The sequence below is a fragment of the Stylophora pistillata genome, chromosome 6, assembly GCF_964205215.1.
Source record: "Stylophora pistillata chromosome 6, jaStyPist1.2, whole genome shotgun sequence".
Classification (NCBI taxonomy): domain Eukaryota; kingdom Metazoa; phylum Cnidaria; class Anthozoa; order Scleractinia; family Pocilloporidae; genus Stylophora; species Stylophora pistillata.
This window is the reverse complement of record NC_142524.1, coordinates 32617391-32635443: the sequence shown is the minus strand read 5'-3', so window position 1 is coordinate 32635443 and position 18053 is coordinate 32617391. Positions and strand designations below refer to the sequence as shown.

At 38.8% G+C, this 18053-nt stretch overlaps 2 protein-coding genes across 2 annotated transcripts in view; both read left to right on the top strand.

The window, feature by feature from the left end:
- Positions 1-27: 27 nt before the first annotated feature.
- On the top strand, positions 28-10090 carry LOC111324947 (T-complex protein 1 subunit delta). The gene is made up of 13 exons (XM_022928610.2): positions 28-291; positions 363-415; positions 1322-1411; positions 2989-3097; positions 3894-4036; positions 4597-4718; positions 5181-5319; positions 5594-5733; positions 6321-6417; positions 6868-7106; positions 7809-8043; positions 8624-8737; positions 9114-10090. The coding sequence occupies exons 1-13, from the start codon at positions 186-188 to the stop codon at positions 9126-9128; spliced, it is 1602 nt and encodes a 533-aa protein (XP_022784345.1). The 5' UTR covers positions 28-185; the 3' UTR covers positions 9129-10090.
- Positions 10091-10994: 904 nt separating this feature from the next.
- LOC111324906 (TNF receptor-associated factor 4) overlaps positions 10995-18053 on the top strand; it is a 7556-nt gene continuing 497 nt past the window's right edge. The window contains exons 1-7 of the mRNA XM_088763293.1: positions 10995-11357; positions 12675-12723; positions 13141-13239; positions 14196-14360; positions 14950-15024; positions 16057-16134; positions 17391-18053. The exon at positions 17391-18053 is cut by the window's right edge and continues 497 nt beyond it. Of these exons, the coding sequence (XP_088619419.1) occupies positions 11185-11357; positions 12675-12723; positions 13141-13239; positions 14196-14360; positions 14950-15024; positions 16057-16134; positions 17391-18053 (1302 nt within the window). The 5' untranslated portion in view covers positions 10995-11184. The remainder of the gene's footprint in view (positions 11358-12674; positions 12724-13140; positions 13240-14195; positions 14361-14949; positions 15025-16056; positions 16135-17390) is intronic.

The window sequence follows — 18053 nt, the reverse complement described above, 5'->3', positions numbered from 1 at the left end:
AAGCCCATATGAATTCTAGCCACTTAGCACCAGTCTATGCAGAGTCGTTCTCAGCTGGTGTGGCTCCATCTACCGATAGCACCAAAACTGTCTTGTACAATCCGTTTTCATCGTCTTGCTGCAGATTTTTTTTGTACATTCTACACGTTACAGAGTAAGAATATTTATTGAGGAAGTTATCCACAATGCCTGAGGCGAAGACGAATTCGGGAAATGGAAATAAACAGGGTGCTTTCAAAGACAAGGACAAGCCCACCGAGATTCGTATGAGTAACATTACAGCTGCTAAAGGTGAATATTTCTACCTGTGATTCAATATCTACAATATGAGGATTGACAAGAGAAGTATTTTTCGTTCTTAGCTGTTGCTGATGCGATCAGAACAAGTCTTGGACCTAAAGGGATGGACAAAATGGTAAGTGACAGCCACATGTGATAGTGCAGCTATGCAGTCTTCGTACTATCGAAGTCTTGATGGAATGACAAATTATTTCGTTTTGTATCGTTTCACGGAGTCTTTATTTTCTTGCTTAGAATGTTGAATCTTTATGATATTTCCAAAATTCAGCTGATCACAGACCTGACACAACAAGTTATTCTGATCAGAAAAATAGGCTTGAATTATACTTTTCAATTTTTTTTTTGTTGCAACTCTGCCCAAGTCCAGATTGTTAGCTGTCAGCTTTGACAGATCAGCATATACATCTCTTGATAATCAAGCTTTATGCCACAGTTCCAACATCCTTTAACCCCTAAGAATGATTGACATGTAGTTTCTCCCAACATCATCACCCCTGAATTAAACATTATAAGGCCATGAGCAAGGCCATGCTCTAAGGAAAATTGAATGGAGCCCAGTGCTCTGAAACTGTGAAATCCAGGGTGCCCAGCATATGCTTTGTATGAAAAAACTAAAATCCCTGAGTCACCTAAGAGCAAAAGTAAGGCACCAGGGGCCACCGGGCACTGCTAGACCACAGCCTTGATGAGAAGTTAAAAGGAATTTTTGTGAACTTAAGTAACTCTTGATTGTTGGACAAATTCTCCTTTTCAGTACCTTAGGAAATGTATAGAGAGCAGTATGGAGAATATGCATACTGATGTTAGGGTGTAAAGGGTTAAAAGCTTTGCAAGTCAGTCAGTCTTAAGTGATCTCTGTCATTGTCTTACAGCTTGGGTGATATGGTACTGTTTTCTGTCCTTATTCAGACTCACCTTTCCAGTGCCCAAGAATTTTAAGAACTAAGTATGAAAATCTTAAAATACTGAGTATTTCAAGAAGATGATTTTTTTGTTGTTGTGTTCTCGGCTACTGTTCTAGATCCAAAGTGGAAATGGTGACGTAACAATCACCAATGATGGTGCTACAATTTTGAAGCAAATGCAGGTGTTGCACCCTGCTGCAAGAATGGTAATGTGGTCATTTATCCCTAGTATGATATACAGTAGAGTTTCTTGTTAGGAGAAGGGGTGGAAAGATATAGAAATCTGCAGATTGGTGAATTACCGTATTTATCCGTGTATAAGTCGAGCCCCCATTTTCAATTTCAAAAATTGGATTTTTCATGATTTCTAGTAAAGAAAAATTCAGACCGATAGAAATTTCTCAATTGGCTGATCTCTTATTTCTGAAAATGTAATGAAAACACGGTGAATTAAAAAAAAAAACTGCAGAGCAAAATGTAACCGTGTGCTGTGAAGTTTAGTAGCACTCGTTTACATCACCACAATTCACGATTTAAGCATATACGAGCACTTCGATTTACTGGAGAAGTAATTTACCATATTTTGTCAATCGCTTTGAAAATGAAATCTTCATGCATTTAAATAACCTTTGGAAAGGAGAATTAGTAGACTGAAGGAACACTGAAGAGCTTCGAGGGATCTCTTGATGAAAACTCACCGTCATCTTGGAAACTATACAATAACATAATTGGTCCACACATGTAACAAACAAGACTGCGCAAGAAAACAGCATTTGCCAGGTCACTAAGCTACTGTAATTGTTCGATGAAAACCACCAGCTGTGCTACGAGACGAACTAGATGCCATTAAAAGAATAATTTTTACCACAACTCCAGCACCGAAAACGGCAGCAAAGCTGTGAGGAAAAATGTCTGCTCTACAGATCAGAAGATACATTAGAAATCAGCCCCACTAGGTTTCTGTTTAAGCCACATAAAATTTGTTAGTTCAAATTTTTTCATTGATGAAGAACACGCTGAAAACTGACGAAACTCTAACACAATTAGAACTGTTTTTGTGAACTCGGTTTTCCTAATGGACTTCAGGCAAATGCTAATTCCTTGGATTGCTTGGGTCAGGTCTTTGTCTATGATCCATGTATAAGTCGAGGGTGATTTTTTGGGCTGATTTTTCAGTCATGAAGAGTCAACTTATACACAGATGAATACAGTAGTTATGGATAATTTTCAGTGCAAAATATGTGTTACATGCTATACTCCACTACTGATGTAAAGTATGACTCAGTACTAAGTGTTTGTTGTGTGTTTTTTGTGTTTACCCTCTTCATTAAATAGCTTGCCCACATTTTTGGCTTGTTATTCAGATGGGAGGGAGATATCAAATGATTGCTCCAACAGCTTTATTGTTAATGATACTTTAAAGTCAATAGAAGCAATCAACAAGAGTTTGTTGCATGCATAGTATTACAATTAGACAATCTGTGAAGTATGCATTGATTTCCTGTTTTATTCATAGATATATGGGATGATAGCCATATTTACACATTGTTTGCAGACAAAAAAATGTTTCTAGCACTAAATTTTAAGCTTGATTTCTTCTAGAAGTTGCAATGAAACTAGAGCTTTATAATTGTGTATTATGCAGTAAAATGATTGTTATCATTGGTAGCTGAAAACTTAAATCTTTTCTCCTACAAATGATTTGCAAGTTTAGTTACAACACCCTTTGTGTACCAGCTAAACCAAATGAGTTAACATTCTTGTTATGTTATTTTGATTTTAGCTTGTAGAACTGTCTAAAGCTCAAGACATAGAGGCCGGAGATGGTACAACAACTGTGGTGGTGATTGCGGGAAGTTTGCTTAGTGCCAGTGCTAAACTACTGGAGAAAGGTAACGTCAATAGTTTGAACAATAGTCAGGGGTTTCATTAAGGGCCGGGCACCGGCCAAATTGACCAGTTGTAAGGACGGTTTTGCCCACCTGGTTTTACTGGAGAAAGGTAACTTCAATAGTTTGAACAATAGTCAGGGGTTTCATTAAAGGCCGGGCACCAGCCAAATTGAGCAGTTGTAAGGATGGTTTTGCCCACCTGGTTTAACAATCTGAAAGAAGGTTTATCTTATAAAGAAGTTTAGTTCAAAAAGTTTTGCCCGCCTGTGAAAACCAGTTTCCCTCCTGCTGAAAACATTAATGAAACCCCTGAATAGTAATAGCTCTATTGAGTTTCTTGTATCTATTGTTGTGGAAAGAATGACGTTATAGCCTCGTCATTTATTAGCTTGTCTGTATTAATGGCTTGTTATTCAGATGAGAGGGAGAGAAAAAATGATTGCTCCCAACAACCTTTTCGCTTATCTTTTAATGTTAAGGTCACTTAAGGCAACCTACAGCTTCTCCAAAAATTATGTAAAAATGGCCTAGTGAAGGAACTCTTTGTGAACATGTATCTGTACCAACTTGTTGCCCTTTCATTTTAATTATCCAAGGTCTCTGACATATTGTTAAAGACAAAAAAGACATTGATTGGTATCTTACAAATTGTGTTCATTTTAAAGATATCTCTTCCCCTCAAGATTTGGCTTGGAAAGTTTGCCATTTAGAGTGTTGCATGTTTCAAAGATAGTGATAACTAAAGAATAATGCATTGATATATTTTTTTTTTAATAATCTTTCTTGATTGTTGTAGGAATTCACCCCACCACTGTATCAGAATCTTTTGAGAAGGCAGCAGCTAAAGCAGTGGAAATACTGACAACCATGTCCACCCCAGTCGCTCTTAGTGACAGAGAATCTCTCCTGAAAAGTGCAATGACATCCCTAAGTTCTAAGGTGAGGATTCCAGCATCAAGTGTGTTCTGATTAAAACCATCTAGTGGTTATTTTTACTCCACTCCATTCCAGGCCTGGCCGTGATTTCAACTGTTGTTACTTACACATGGCTAGATTTAAATATTGAAGCACACATATGTACATGTTCAATGAATTTGAGGTTGATACATGCAAAACTACAGCCTTTTAATCCTTTGAATCCTTGAGAGTCATTAACATGTAATTTCTCCCTTCAATATCACCCCTGAATCACACATAAAGGTCAGGAGAGTTAAGGAAATGATCACCAACTAAAGAAGCTCTTGATTGTTAAACAAATTCTCCTTGTCAGCTTCTTAGGAAATGTATAGAGCACTGCGTGGAGAATTTGCCTTTTGATATCAGGGTTAAAGAGTTAAGGTCTGCACCCAGCTCCAATGAAGTCATCATGTTTTAAGTTGCATTAAGGCACTTTTCTTACATGCACATCTTCCTAAAAAATCTATGCAGCTTTCGCAAGATTTTGACATCACTTAAGATGTTATTTGTGATTCTAATATTGCCTTTCATTTTCACTTCAGGTTGTTTCTCAGTACTCAAATCTCCTGGCACCAATTACAGTGGATGCTGTACTCAGAGTCATTGATCCTGCAACAGCTGAAAATGTTAACCTTAAAGATATCAGAGTTGTGCAGAAATTGGGGTATGTCAAGATGGTTTTGTTTAAATTTTGCCCAGTCCTGTTTTCATATTGCAACATTAGGCTTTGAAATTGCTTCTTTGTAAGAATATGGTTGTAGTGTACATTGTTTCTGCTGCACAGCTATGATGACAGAATGATTGCCCCCATAATATTCCTCCATGATTAATCAATCTATACCATTGAGTATGTCTGAGCTGTTTCTTTGTATAGGGTAGATCTTTTGCTGTAGTGAATATTTTGGGGGTTAACTGGTTCCACAAAATTTTCTTCCTTGAATGTTCACTATACCACAATTCCTCTCTCTAATTTGACTGTCTGACAACAAACTTGAATCGTGAAGTTGACTACGAGCTTCGATTAACTCACCTTTGAAAAATCCTGCTGCTTCTTCTTACCTTGGTATGATCTTGAACAATGTTAACAATCCTTTACTGGGTTTTTTTTGGTTTGTTTGTTTTTCAGTGGCACAGTTGATGATACAGAGCTTGTGGAGGGTCTTGTTCTGGAACAAAAAATCAGCCATTTGGCTGGAGGAATATCCCAAGTAGAGAAAGCCAAAATTGGTCTCATACAGTTCTGTATTTCACCTCCAAAAACAGATGTAAGTTAATTACATTGATAACTGTTTGTTTGATAAAGAGTAAAATTCACAAACCTACACGTAACTTAACAGTATTTCAAATGTGCAGGTGCATAGGTTTTGCCAATAGGTAGGCAATGGAAACCTGTGGGGATTTCTGATGTGCATCTGAACAAGGCTGATTGCTATTTATGCCTATTCAGTATCAGAATCAGCCCAAATTTACAGGCAGGCACAGAGGAGTGCTTTTGAGAAACAATAATTTGTTGAATTTACCATGAATTTTTATTATTAGATGGAAAATCAAGTAATAGTTAGTGACTACACACAAATGGACAGAGTGTTACGTGAGGAGCGTCAGTACATCCTGGAGATCTGCAAGAAAATTAAAAAGGCTGGATGCAATGTATTGCTTATCCAAAAATCTATTTTAAGGTATGTGTGGTGGGTTTTAATATCTTGAATCTTAACCAAAGGTGGAGTCATACTGATCACAAGCACTCATCTCATAAGATGTAAGTTGTTTATTAAAATGGTGTTCTTGGTGGAGCACTTGGACTAACGTAAGAACTGAAAGGTAACAGGCGATGTAAAGTACTGTAACAAACAATTTATTTAACATGTCCCATTAAGCAATCACTTGTGGACATAAAGCGTACTCAAAAAAAATACCATCCCAATCAAGAGAAGTAAATATCAAAACAAAGTTATCAATTAGCATGCAAATTACAAATTACTTATGCGAAAATTATACCTCTTTTCTCCGGTAAGATCCTTAAGTGTCTTATTTACAAGTCTCTGATTTCAATGTCCTTTTGACTTGACTCGCAGGGGAAATTGCCTAATTACAGTTAATCATTAAGTATGATGTGCACATTTTTCAGCATTCATGTTTATTTGTTGTCCATGTAGATTAGGTTGTTAAGGTAGGACTGGGTAGTAAAAGCACAATTTGACGTTTTTGCGTGGTTTTTGTCTCTCTGTGTTCATATTCTCTGCTGTTTTCTTTTTTTTTTTCGCAGAGATGCTGTCAGTGATTTAGCCCTCCATTTCTTGAACAAAATGAAGATTCTGGTTGTGAGGGACATAGAAAGAGATGAAATAGAATTCATATGCAAGGTTAGTAAAGTTTGTAGGGCTGAGAAATTCAATCAAGCCGTCCAGGGTAAAATAGTCACAAATAGCAGAAAGATGAAGTCGAAGTGCTCCATTTTTGAAGTTAGAGGAGGTCGTTGGAAAGGTGGTAAACATTATTGTCTCGGGATTCATGTCTGAAAGCGTATACTGGAGCTAACATTATATAGAGTTGAATCTTAACTGAAAGGAAAACGGAAAGAAACAAAATGTAAGCTGTAGTATTTTCTGAAAACAGCGAGATTTACACTCGTAGTTACTGGGGTTTTGATTGGCTCAGAACCATGGAAAACCAAAAGATAAATGTTTTATATCAGTAGGTTCACATTAACCTTGGTTAAAGTCAGTTGTGATTTAAACAATATCTTTAGGTCGTCAATACAGCAAATTAGCGTGAAAATGAATGAAGTAAATTTGGTATCTGCTTTATTTCAGAGCTTAGGATGTAAACCAATCGCCAGTTTGGACCACTTCACTCCGGAGATGTTAGCAACTGCAGAGCTTGTGGAGGAAGTCCCTCTGGGAACTAGCAAGGTTGTCAAGGTGACGGGGGTAACCAATCCTGGTCGAACAGTTAGCATACTGGTGAGAGGATCCAACAAGCTTGTCTTGGAAGAAGCCGAACGATCACTGCACGATGCTCTTTGTGTTGTGAGATGTCTGGTGAAAAAGAGGTAACTCATGGCTAGTCAGAATGTTATCTTCGAGGGAGACCTTTGCAAATGGCTCAGAGAAGGAGAGAGACACTTCCTCTCTAATCTCCCACGCACGCGTTAATTTCCCACGCACGAGATTACTGTGTGATGGATGTCCTCCCTGGGGTGGGTTAGGTGGGTAACAGGACCCCCGTTGATACCAGTGTTTACTACACTGAAGGGGCTATCCTGTATAAATATAGATGTCTGTCTGTCTGTCTGTCTAATCAGTCACTTCAAAGGAAAAAAAAATTGTGGATATGCATGTACAGAACTTTTCTTTTCTCAGTAATTTGGTTTTATCAACTGAGTTGATATTGTAAATTGGCCACCGTAAAGAGTTTCAAAGCTGACCTTTCGAGCGTTAGCCCTTCGTCAGGGCGAATGACAAAGGGCTAACGCTCGACGCTCTGACGAAGGGCTAAAGTTCGAAACGTCAGCACTACAGTTTCTTTGGAAACTTGCCCCCTTTCTTTATAGACTTTTTATAAATTTTGAACAATTAAACATTGTTCTTTACCTCAGATACCACTTTTTCGATGGCAAGATTGGAAGATATAGTGTTTATTGGATATTTCTTGTAGAGATTCCCTCTTCGTTACAGATTTGCTTCACAACTACTTCATTTCCTATCCACATTTATTTACTTATTCATTTGATTTTGATTGTGATTATCATCAGAGCTCTCATAGCAGGAGGTGGAGCTCCAGAGATCGAAGTGTCCATCAAGCTGTCTGAGCATGCGCGCACGTTAACAGGAATGGAGGCATACTGTGTCCGTGCCTTTGCAGAGGCGTTGGAAGTAATCCCTTACACTCTGTCAGAGAATGCTGGTCTGAATCCTATTGCTACAGTCACGGAGCTACGGAACAGGCATGCAAAGGGCGAAACTACAGCAGGAATAAATGTCAGGAAGGTGAGAAACTGGGAAAAAAATTTCATTGAAACTAGAAAGCGCTCTGTAACTGTACAGTTAAAGGTATTTGGAAAGCGTTTAGAATTATATTTTGTGGCTCGTTTTTCTCTGCAGTGGTTATATATGGAGAAGTCAGTTCTACGTTGTCCAACTCAGTCAGTTCTATAATTAGCTTAAGTCTGTTGCCTTCTACGCTTGTCTACGGCAGTCGCAACTGTCCATTGGCCAACGCAAGCCAGGAAAACTAAAATGGTACAACGAGTAGAGACTAAACAATAAACTTACCTGGGAAAAAAATGTCTAAAGGAAAGAGCAGAGTTTTCTATCGTGTAAGCCTTATGTTGTTTGGGTTTGGATTTGTGCACGACACCTTGAAGAAGCATAGAGCTCCTTGATCACAACGAGATTCTTTGTTTCATAACCTTTATCTGGGAAATTGACTTGTTAACCTCAACGTCGTGTGCCATGAGGCATTTTTTGTTTTGTTTTGTTTTTGTTTTTTGCTCTTGTCGGCAGAGTTTTGTTTAGTCATAACTATTCATTTCTCACTCTTTGCTTCTCTCGTATCTTTGCTTTTTAGGGCACCATTACTAATATTCTGGAAGAGAACGTTCTGCAGCCGCTGCTTGTATCAACTAGCGCTATTCAATTGGCATCCGAGACTGTTCGTAGTATTCTGAAGATCGACGACATTGTGAGTATGAAGTTACGAGCATTGGAAAATTGAGCAGCCTCAAGTTGTATTAAGTACAGCGCGGCGTGCTATTGGTATTATTCCAACTAGTTGCACAATGACGGAGGTTCAGTTAGAGAAACTAGTAGCGTTAGAAACAACAATGTGTAATTACAGCTTTTTTATTACGGAAAATTGGGTTCAGTTTGTTTAAACACGAGTAACTATTTTTTTTTTTTTTTTTTAATTTAACTCTTCACAGTTTTTAGCGTATGATTTCCCTCCCCCTTTCCGGACAGTAAGATTAAACCTCACGTAAAGCTAGCCCCAATACACATCTCAGTACAATAATGGTAAAAAACAGAGCCAGTAGTGATTCTGAAATCTTCTTTTGCAGGTAAATACGAGATGAATGTCCAAGGGGAGATAAGAAGCCATCTGCCGCTGGCATGCGTGCGGGCGTGTGTATAGGAGAGACTATAAACAGATCGACAACTTCTCAAAACAAACCGTTCAGCTTGATGTTAGCATTTTGCTCAGTGTTGAGTGGCCAGTTTCCCATTATGAAATGGAGACGTTTTGACAACTAAATTACTCGGAAATTGTGATTTCCAATCCTAGTCCCATTAAAAAGAATGAAATACCTTGTGTTTGAATTACTACTTAATTAACAAGTTCAAGGATGTAGGCTGGATTCTTCAAAATGAGGTTCCTTCGCCGCTGTTAGACTGGAGTTTGACAGCGTACTTGAGAGCTAAATCTCAGTTTGAGAGTCCCTGGTGAGATTTATCCTTTACATCTCAACATCAGCATCACCTTTCCAAAGGTGCTGACAAGGAGAATTTTTTTCAGTAATCAAGAGCTACTCTCAGTAGAAAATCATTTACTCGATTCTCATGACCGCAATGTGTGATTCAGGAGCGATATTGAAGGGAAGGGTAGCGCTGGAATTTCCATTTAAAAAACGAGTGGGGGAATGGTTCGAGCTCCCCCCGAAAGTTCGTCTGGGATCGTTACTCGGGACACAAATCTGAAGTAAACAAAGAATTGCGTCCCGAGTAACGATCCCAGACAACCTTGCGCGGCGAACTCGACCTACTCCCCCACTCGTTTTTGACTGTAGTCCTGATGGAAGATGGTGGATTTTTGAGAGAGTAGTATTCAGATAGTGAGAGATAAATGTTTATGCAAGACAGTTGGACTCAAAACTTTCGTCAATGATCGTTCTGCAATCAAGAAAACAAAATATCTTCTGAACACCATAGATTCGTTCGAAAAGTCCTTTAAGTTGTATTTTCCTAGTTTCTCAGAGGAGTCATTAATGAGTAGAAGATTTCAGCTCTGTGGAGATGGCATTAAACATATAAGGAATGACTTTTTTTCTTCACTTATCCATTAATTCTTTGTGTGACACATTACGATGCCTTTCTCCACACCCGCAGAAAATTTTTATACTCTGTTGGTTGGTATGCAATATATCAGCCATTTGAATGCTAGTAATCTTACTCATCAAGGCGCTATGTGCCACGAGGCATGAAAAGGATTGATGATGATGAATCTTGCTCATCGATCGTTGCTAGTCAACGTGCCGGCTGAGTACTGCCAACAGACAGGAAACAAGAAAACTCGAATTTACTTGGGACCTGCCAGAAGGTTCCAGAAGCAATTATTGTTGGAGTCTGATATTTAAGTTCGCGAGCTAAGAAAAGTGGGTCGAACGGAGTCTGAACTTGACAAGTAGCGGGTGTAGAAAAATTAAGTAATGGTCCACGGGCAGGGTGAAGCTACAAATTTCATATATTGCGAACCTGCAAGATTGTGCACTTTAATCGCTGATTTTCTATATTATTAAACCGATCCAAGACTGCGTTGAGGCATACTTACAGAGAGTAGCGCGGAAGACCTGTTCGTTGATATTGAAGGAATACGAACGGGTCGGAGAGAAAAAAAACAATTAGAAATAAATATGTAATAGTAAGGGGTTTAAAACATATTCGCAACGAAGCTTGACTTACAATGTCTTTATCAGAATATAAGCGGTTGAGATTGCATATGGCTACTGCTGCTGCATCCTACAAATTGATGATTCAAGTATATAGAGGCCAATTGATGCTCGACCAACAATTAAATGGTACCAAATGATCATATTGACAATAACGATACAGATAATAGTGATAATGATGATGAAAATTATATAAATAGTAATTGGAATGATAATTTACTGAGGCTAGCTCGAGAACCTCACCTCCAGTCCCTCTATCGGTCTATCCTCAAGGCTCCCACAATGTTAGAACTCGGCTTTTAGAGGTCTTCATATTCCATTGTTACACTCGCTCACTCACTCAAAAGAACAACATCCCAACATCATAGCTAGAGGCAGTAGTCATAACGACAAACAGAGTTTGCTCCACTTTCTCCTTCGAGAGAAGACTAGGTACAAGACAAAGACACGCAAGTTTCTCGGAAACATGGCCGACCGAGGGGAAAGCGGCGAACTTCCAACGGGCTATGACTACGACTTTGTTTCGGAAATAGATGAAGATTTTATCTGCCAGATATGCCATTTACCTCTTAGAAATGCTGTGTTAACTAGATGTGGACACAGATTTTGTGTTGACTGTCTCAATGAACATTTCAGACGGTAAGAGCGAATTGATTCCAGAACTGTCGTCTGAGTTACTTAATTGATCTCCGAATACTGGTGAATTATGCATGAAACAGGAATATTCCTATTTTGAAAAAAAGAAGCATATTACACGTAAGATAACTATGTGATATTTTATAACTAATGCTGTCATCAGAGCAATGTTTTTAGAAGTGAAGTCAAACGTTCGAATCCACGTCATCTGATGCAGAACTTAGCCCCTCGTGAGACATAAACAAGCATACAAAAGGCAATCTCATACTCCATGTTGATGCCCACTCAAGTACTTGTGCAGTGTGACTTGGTTTTGTGTTTCCTCTTTCAGGCAACTCGAGGCAGTGAAGCCCTGTTTCGAATGAAATCATTCTGATTTGTGTTAGCTTCCTTTTAATCATAATGAATCAAACCGAGCAAGCTTTGCACGTATCATAAATAACCATGTTTTTGGTAAATAGTTTGTTTCAGCGCAAACGTTTATGGTATATCAGCTTAAGGTTCGTAAAGAGTGGCCTAAATGTAGCAAGTGGGTAGGCAAAACTCTGAATTTTGACTAGATTTTAAGTTTGGGATGCGTAATCTCTGGTAGATAACATTGCACTAATGTCAGCGAGAAATGTTCCGTCATTTAGGCTGTAGATTGTCGCACCACATCAACTGAAATCGTTGTGCAGATCACTTCTCATGTTCTTACAAAATCTTCTATTTTGTAGTAATAAACAAGTGGGGATGCCTGTAATATGGGGTTAAATCTCTCATTCTTGTCACCAGTATGTGAATGCAGACAACAATTGTATTGCTCTGCTTTTGTCAGTGTGTTTTGAGAAAAAAAAACATGATGAAAACAAGTGCTGTCTTTATGAGATCTAACAATCATAAACAATGTTTTCTTAGTCAACACAATGAAACCAGACTCCTTTTCAGGACCATCATGTTATCTTGATGGTTACCCATATATGTATGAATGTACATGTGTGTAGGAAGTCCTTCTTCGATTTTCCGTGTAAGGGTGCTCGATTTATAAAAAATAGTAGAGCACAATATATGTTGAGTAGAAAAATACAGTGACTGTTTTTATCCCTACAAGCCTGTTTCGTGATTGCTCATTCATCAGGGGATTTTAATAAAATCTCCTGATGAGTGAGCAATCACAAAACAGGCTTGTATGGATAAATAAGTAGTCATCATATTTTTCTACTCAACATATATATGCATATACACAAACACATACACCTATATATATATTGAATGTTGACATACTGAATGTTACTTTATGACAAAGGAGCATCACTTTTGATGGGAATTTTCTATTTTCAGAAATTCTCCTAACTGCCCCTTGGACAGAGAAAAACTGGATAAAGACAAGGTATTTCTCATTGTGGTTTATTTCAAGTGCTTCTGTAACAAAAAAGCTTAATATTCTCAATCTCACTCAATCTTAACCCTTTCACTCCTTGCATCTCATTCATAATTCTCCATACTGTCTGTGCAATAATTCTTATGTTGTTGGTTTGGAGAATTTGGTGTTTGATCAACCTGAGTGACCAAGACAGAATTTCTCCTTACAGTATCAATACAGTATCAAGCAGACAAGTGGTGAGAATAAAGAAAAAAAATACCAATTTGGGGAGTATCAGTTGATCCAAAACCAAATTCTCCAAACTAACATCATAAGAATTGTGTAGAAGACAGTGTAGAGAATTAGTAATGAGATCTTGGGAATGAAGGAGTTAGTTATTTTGCACTTTCTTATCCAATATTTCAGTCCTTTCTTGATTTGTAGGATGTTTTTCCTGATAAAGCAAGCCAGAGAAGAATTCTCTCTTACTTAATCAAGTGTCCTGATAAATGTCAGTGGGTAGGAGAACTCAGAGATGTGGAGGTAACTTAACAACATCATTTCCTCAAAGGAAAATAATATGGATATAATGAGTCCAAGCTCACCTACCAATTGTACCAGCAAGCCCATAGGCTTAATCTACAATCACATGCAGCCAAGCATGGTCATAAGGATAAGAAAATTTTGATTTCCATGCTTTCAGTTTATCCTTCTCAATGTTGGCTTAAACAGGAATGACTATCCCTCTTCAAACCCAACATTAACCCTAACTTGTTATCAATTGACTTTTATTGAGTTAACATTTTAACTCCCAAGATCTGATAGTTAATTCTCCCCTCTGGCTGCTGCACATTTCCTTGTAAATTGGTTACGAGAATTTGGTGTTCAATCAAGGTAACAACTTCTACCTGATAAGTTTGAGTATTCTTACTACCTGTTTATTGGATAATGTCTGGATATTAAAGGAAGAAGTTATATGTTAATCACTTCCGGGAGTTAAGGGTCAAGGGAGAGGAAGGTGCGCTGTTACCCAGATACCGTCATTAATTAGTAAATTCTACCGTGGATAGGAGGGGTAAGATTTTGGTTAACCACTCAGTTTTCTTTTTTTGTGTGTGAGTTCTAGTGTGAATGTGCAGAGGCGCAGAGGGCTCATGGTTAGTGCGCTTGACTCCGGATCAAGCGGCTCAGGTCAAAGCCCTGGCTGGTAACGTTGTGTTGTGTTCTTTGGCATGAAGCTTTGCTCTCTCAGTGCCTCTCTTCACCCAGCTGTTTAAATGAGCACTGGCAAATTTAGTGCTGGGGGTTGACCCTGCTGGGACTAGCATGCCATCCAGGGGGGAGTAGAAATACTCCTAGTCATTTCATGCTACAGAAACTGGAGATAAGCACCAGCCTGATGGGCCATACAGCTTGTAAGCAGACTTTACCTTATTTAGTGTGAATACATGTACCACATGTGGTAACCAAATTCTGTTATTTTGGTTCAAATCTTTCAGGGCCACAAAAAGAAGTGTCCATATGTGATTGTCCAGTGTCCTAATCACAACTGCCATGAGCGGATGGCAAGGAACCTGGTTGAAGAGCATGCGGCGGTGACATGTCAATGGAGAATGGTTTCTTGCCAATTTTGCCAAAAAAAATATCCAAAAGCGGAAGAACATGTGAGTAAAATTGATTGAGCCATCTCAATGTGTTTTCTTTTCTCGATTTCCTGAAGTGCTGACAAGGAGAATTTGTTGAACAATCAAGAACTCCTCTTATTGGTTGATCAGTTCCTTTATTCTTGTGACTTAAAAATTTGGTTCAGGAGTGACAGTGTAATGAAATTAGATTCAAGTTACTCTTGGAGTTTCTTAATTAACTCCCATGAGTGACCAAGACACAATTTCTCCTCAGAATATCAATACAATGTCAAGCAGACAGGTGATGAGAATAAAGAAAAATATCAATTAGGGGATTATTAGCTGATCTAACACCAAATTCTCTGAACTAGCATGCTAAGAATTGTATGGCAGACTGTAAGGAGAATTGCAAATAAGATCTTGGACGTTAAGGAGTTAATTTTTAAGTACCCTCATTCCCTTAGGGTATGATTGGGTATTTGTAAACTTTCAGGGGGGGGGCCTGTTAAAATATTTGCTATGGGGTTAATTATTCTGTTATGTACTAAATCCTGAGCAGCAAGATAATTTAATATTAAATTGGTGATACTTGTTGTATATGTTCTCAGCTGTAAATTTTACTTTGTAGATACACTGTGAAACCTGTCACATGTTCCCTCTAAATTGTTCCAATGGCTGTGAACAAGTTGTCCCAAGAGAGCAGGTAAAAGAGATGTTTACCCTAGAGTAATATGTTTAAGTAATTCCCACAGGTGTTAGAGGTTTCTAGTGGTCCAGGTAAATTTCATGTAAGATAGATCTTCATCCCGAGGGTAAACTGCTTTGTAACTGTCACAAGTTACAGTTCCATTATTGTGGGAGAGAAATTTGTCTCTGAGATTACCCACTCTGTATTCCTTTTTGGTATGAAGCTGTTGCGGGTAGGAACACCACTGACTCTTTGTTTTATGCCCTTAGCTACCAGTCTGTCCTGAGAAGAAAAATGTCTATTTGTGAGGAATAATTTTCCTCGATCTTTAAGTACATGCTGCTGTTTGCTGCCGTACATCTATCACAATACCTCCCAAGTGTGGGGTAGATTGTAACAACAGAACATTACTTGGAAACTGCATACTTAGATTATGTCAGTCGAATTGAAATGTGTGTAAATTTTTTCTCAATTTACGTAATTATCAAATGAATAAAGGCTGATAGTTTCGAAAGAAACTGTTTTGGGCTGCGTCGGTGGGAGTAACGAAATAATTTGGATATATCAACAAAGTTGAAATGGTAAATTGGCCACCGTAACGATTACAAAAGCTGACGTTTCGAGCGTTAGCCCTTTGTCGGAGCGAATAGAGGAATTGTGGGTTGTGTGTGCTTTTAAAGGCAGAAAATGGAGCTACGTTATTGGTGGGAACATGGCAACGAGAAAAACATGAATAAATTAGTGGAATGAAAAGCGTTCGTTGATCCCTGTGGGATTTAGACTGCCGGTTTGAAAGATGAGCTTTTGTTCAAGATTTTTACGGCTTTCCGTGCTACCTAAGTGCAAGGAAAGACCGCAGATTGCCATATGTTGCTTAGAAGTATTACGTAATTATCAGCCAATGTTACAAAGCTATCAAACTACTACCTGCCTCTTTCTCTTGCTTGGTTTGGTTTTTTCTTTATAATATTCTCCTAAATTCCTAGATCATATTTTATCCTAGGATTATAGGAAGTTTTACATACACAACAATTTTTGTTTTTCTAGATGTCAAAACACCTGGAAACAGACTGCCCGCATACGCTTGTGTCTTGTCCTTACCATGACTTGGGATGCAACGTTAAGGTAAGAGTTGCTAATGATTTCGGGTGCAGTGTGGTATAAACAAGCGCGAAGAAGTTTTTTCGACAATCACCTGTGCAATTATACTACAAAAATTCATGTTCCTAAGACTCAATGAGTATTGTCGAAAATAGCCCCGACTTCCTCTTGAGGATTATCCAGCAATAAAGAGATTTAGCACCACCTTTACATGAAACGTGAAACGTGAAAGGCAAGAGTTTCCACGTGGCCTTGTTTTTTCCCGCTATTTTTCCACCTTTGCCGGTCGCGCTTTGCTGTTTCTACGTGAAAGTAATCTGTTTCGCTTTTGCCGTGTACGTAAGATTTTCTTCATGTTTTCTCTCACAGAGTAGAAGTTAATTGCCGGAAAAAGGGCATCAAAGTTATTCCTTGTAAGTGAGCTCAAACAAAGCTAAAGGGCATCAAAGTTATTCCTTGTTAGTGAGCTCAAACAAAGCTAAAGGGCATCAAAGTTATTCCTTGTAAGTGAGCTCAAACGAAGCTAAAGGGCATCAAAGTTATTCCTTGTAAGTGAGCTCAAACGAAGCTAAAGGGCATCAAAGTTATTCCTTGTTAGTGAGCTCAAACAAAGCTAAAGCAGCAAGGTTCACGTGATTTTACATCAAACGTGAAAGGGCAAGCTGACGTGTGCCATTTCACGTAAAGGCATTTCACGTATAAATTCATTTCACGTAAAGTGAGCTCAAGCGAAGCTAAAGCAGCACGGTTCACGTGATTTTACATCAAACGTGAAAGGGCAAGCTGACGTGTGCCATTTCACGTAAAGGCATTTCACGTATAAATTCATTTCACGTAAAGTGAGCTCAAGCGAAGCTAAAGCAGCACGGTTCACGTGATTTTACATCAAACGTGAAAGGGCAAGCTGACGTGTGCCATTTCACGTAAAGGCATTTCACGTATAAATTCATTTCACGTAAAGTGAGCTCAAACAAAGCTAAAGCAGCAAGGTTCACATGATTTTACATCAAACGTGAAAGGGCAAGCTGACGTGTGCCATTTCACGTAAAGGCGGTGCTAAATCTCTCTATTATTCACTTGACCGGCGAATTTTAATAATGATAATTTAAAAGCAGGTGTAGGACCTAGCACGCTGGTGCCATGTGGCTTGTTCAGTCGGTAGAGCATTCTACCGCCAAATTTATAGAAGCTGAGATTCGAATCTTCAAGTGGAACTCTGATTTAACTTTGTTGCATGCTCGTGTGAAACATGTTTTCTTACGGTCACGTCATATCTACAGGTGGAAAGAAGAAACCTGGAAACACACATTCATGAAGATACGACCTCTCATTTGGGCTTCGCGTGCAAGAAGCTTGCCGTACTGCAGCAAGAATTTAACAAGGAGAATAAAACCCTTAAGAAACAACTGGACGACGTGAAAAAGGAGAACGAGAATCTCTTGCTCAAAGCTTCTGCGCTAGAGAAAGAAATGCAAAAGAGCAAGATGGAAACTCCAACGTTTGTATGGAAGGTAACCGGTTTCGATGATATCTTACGCCAGGCCAAACATGGCCGCAACAATAAAATGGACAGCGACCCTTTTTACACTGGAAAATACGGTTATAAGCTAAAACTCTCCGTAAATCCGAACGGAGACGGGTCAGGCAGGAATACGCACCTCTCAGCGTTTGTAATCGTCATGAGAGGGGAACACGACGGAATATTGCCTTGGCCATTTAACCACAAGGTCACGTTTACGCTGGTAGACCAGCAAGAGAGCCTTGACGAGCGCGAGAACGTTGTTATGCATTTCAGAGCCAATACAAAACTAGAGAACTTTGCCAGACCCACTGCAGAAGAAAACCCGGGTCGTGGATACGCTAGATTCGTGTCTCACGAGAAACTGAGAACGAGGCGATATTTGGTAGACGATACGTTGTTTATCCAAGTTGATGTGGGGCCA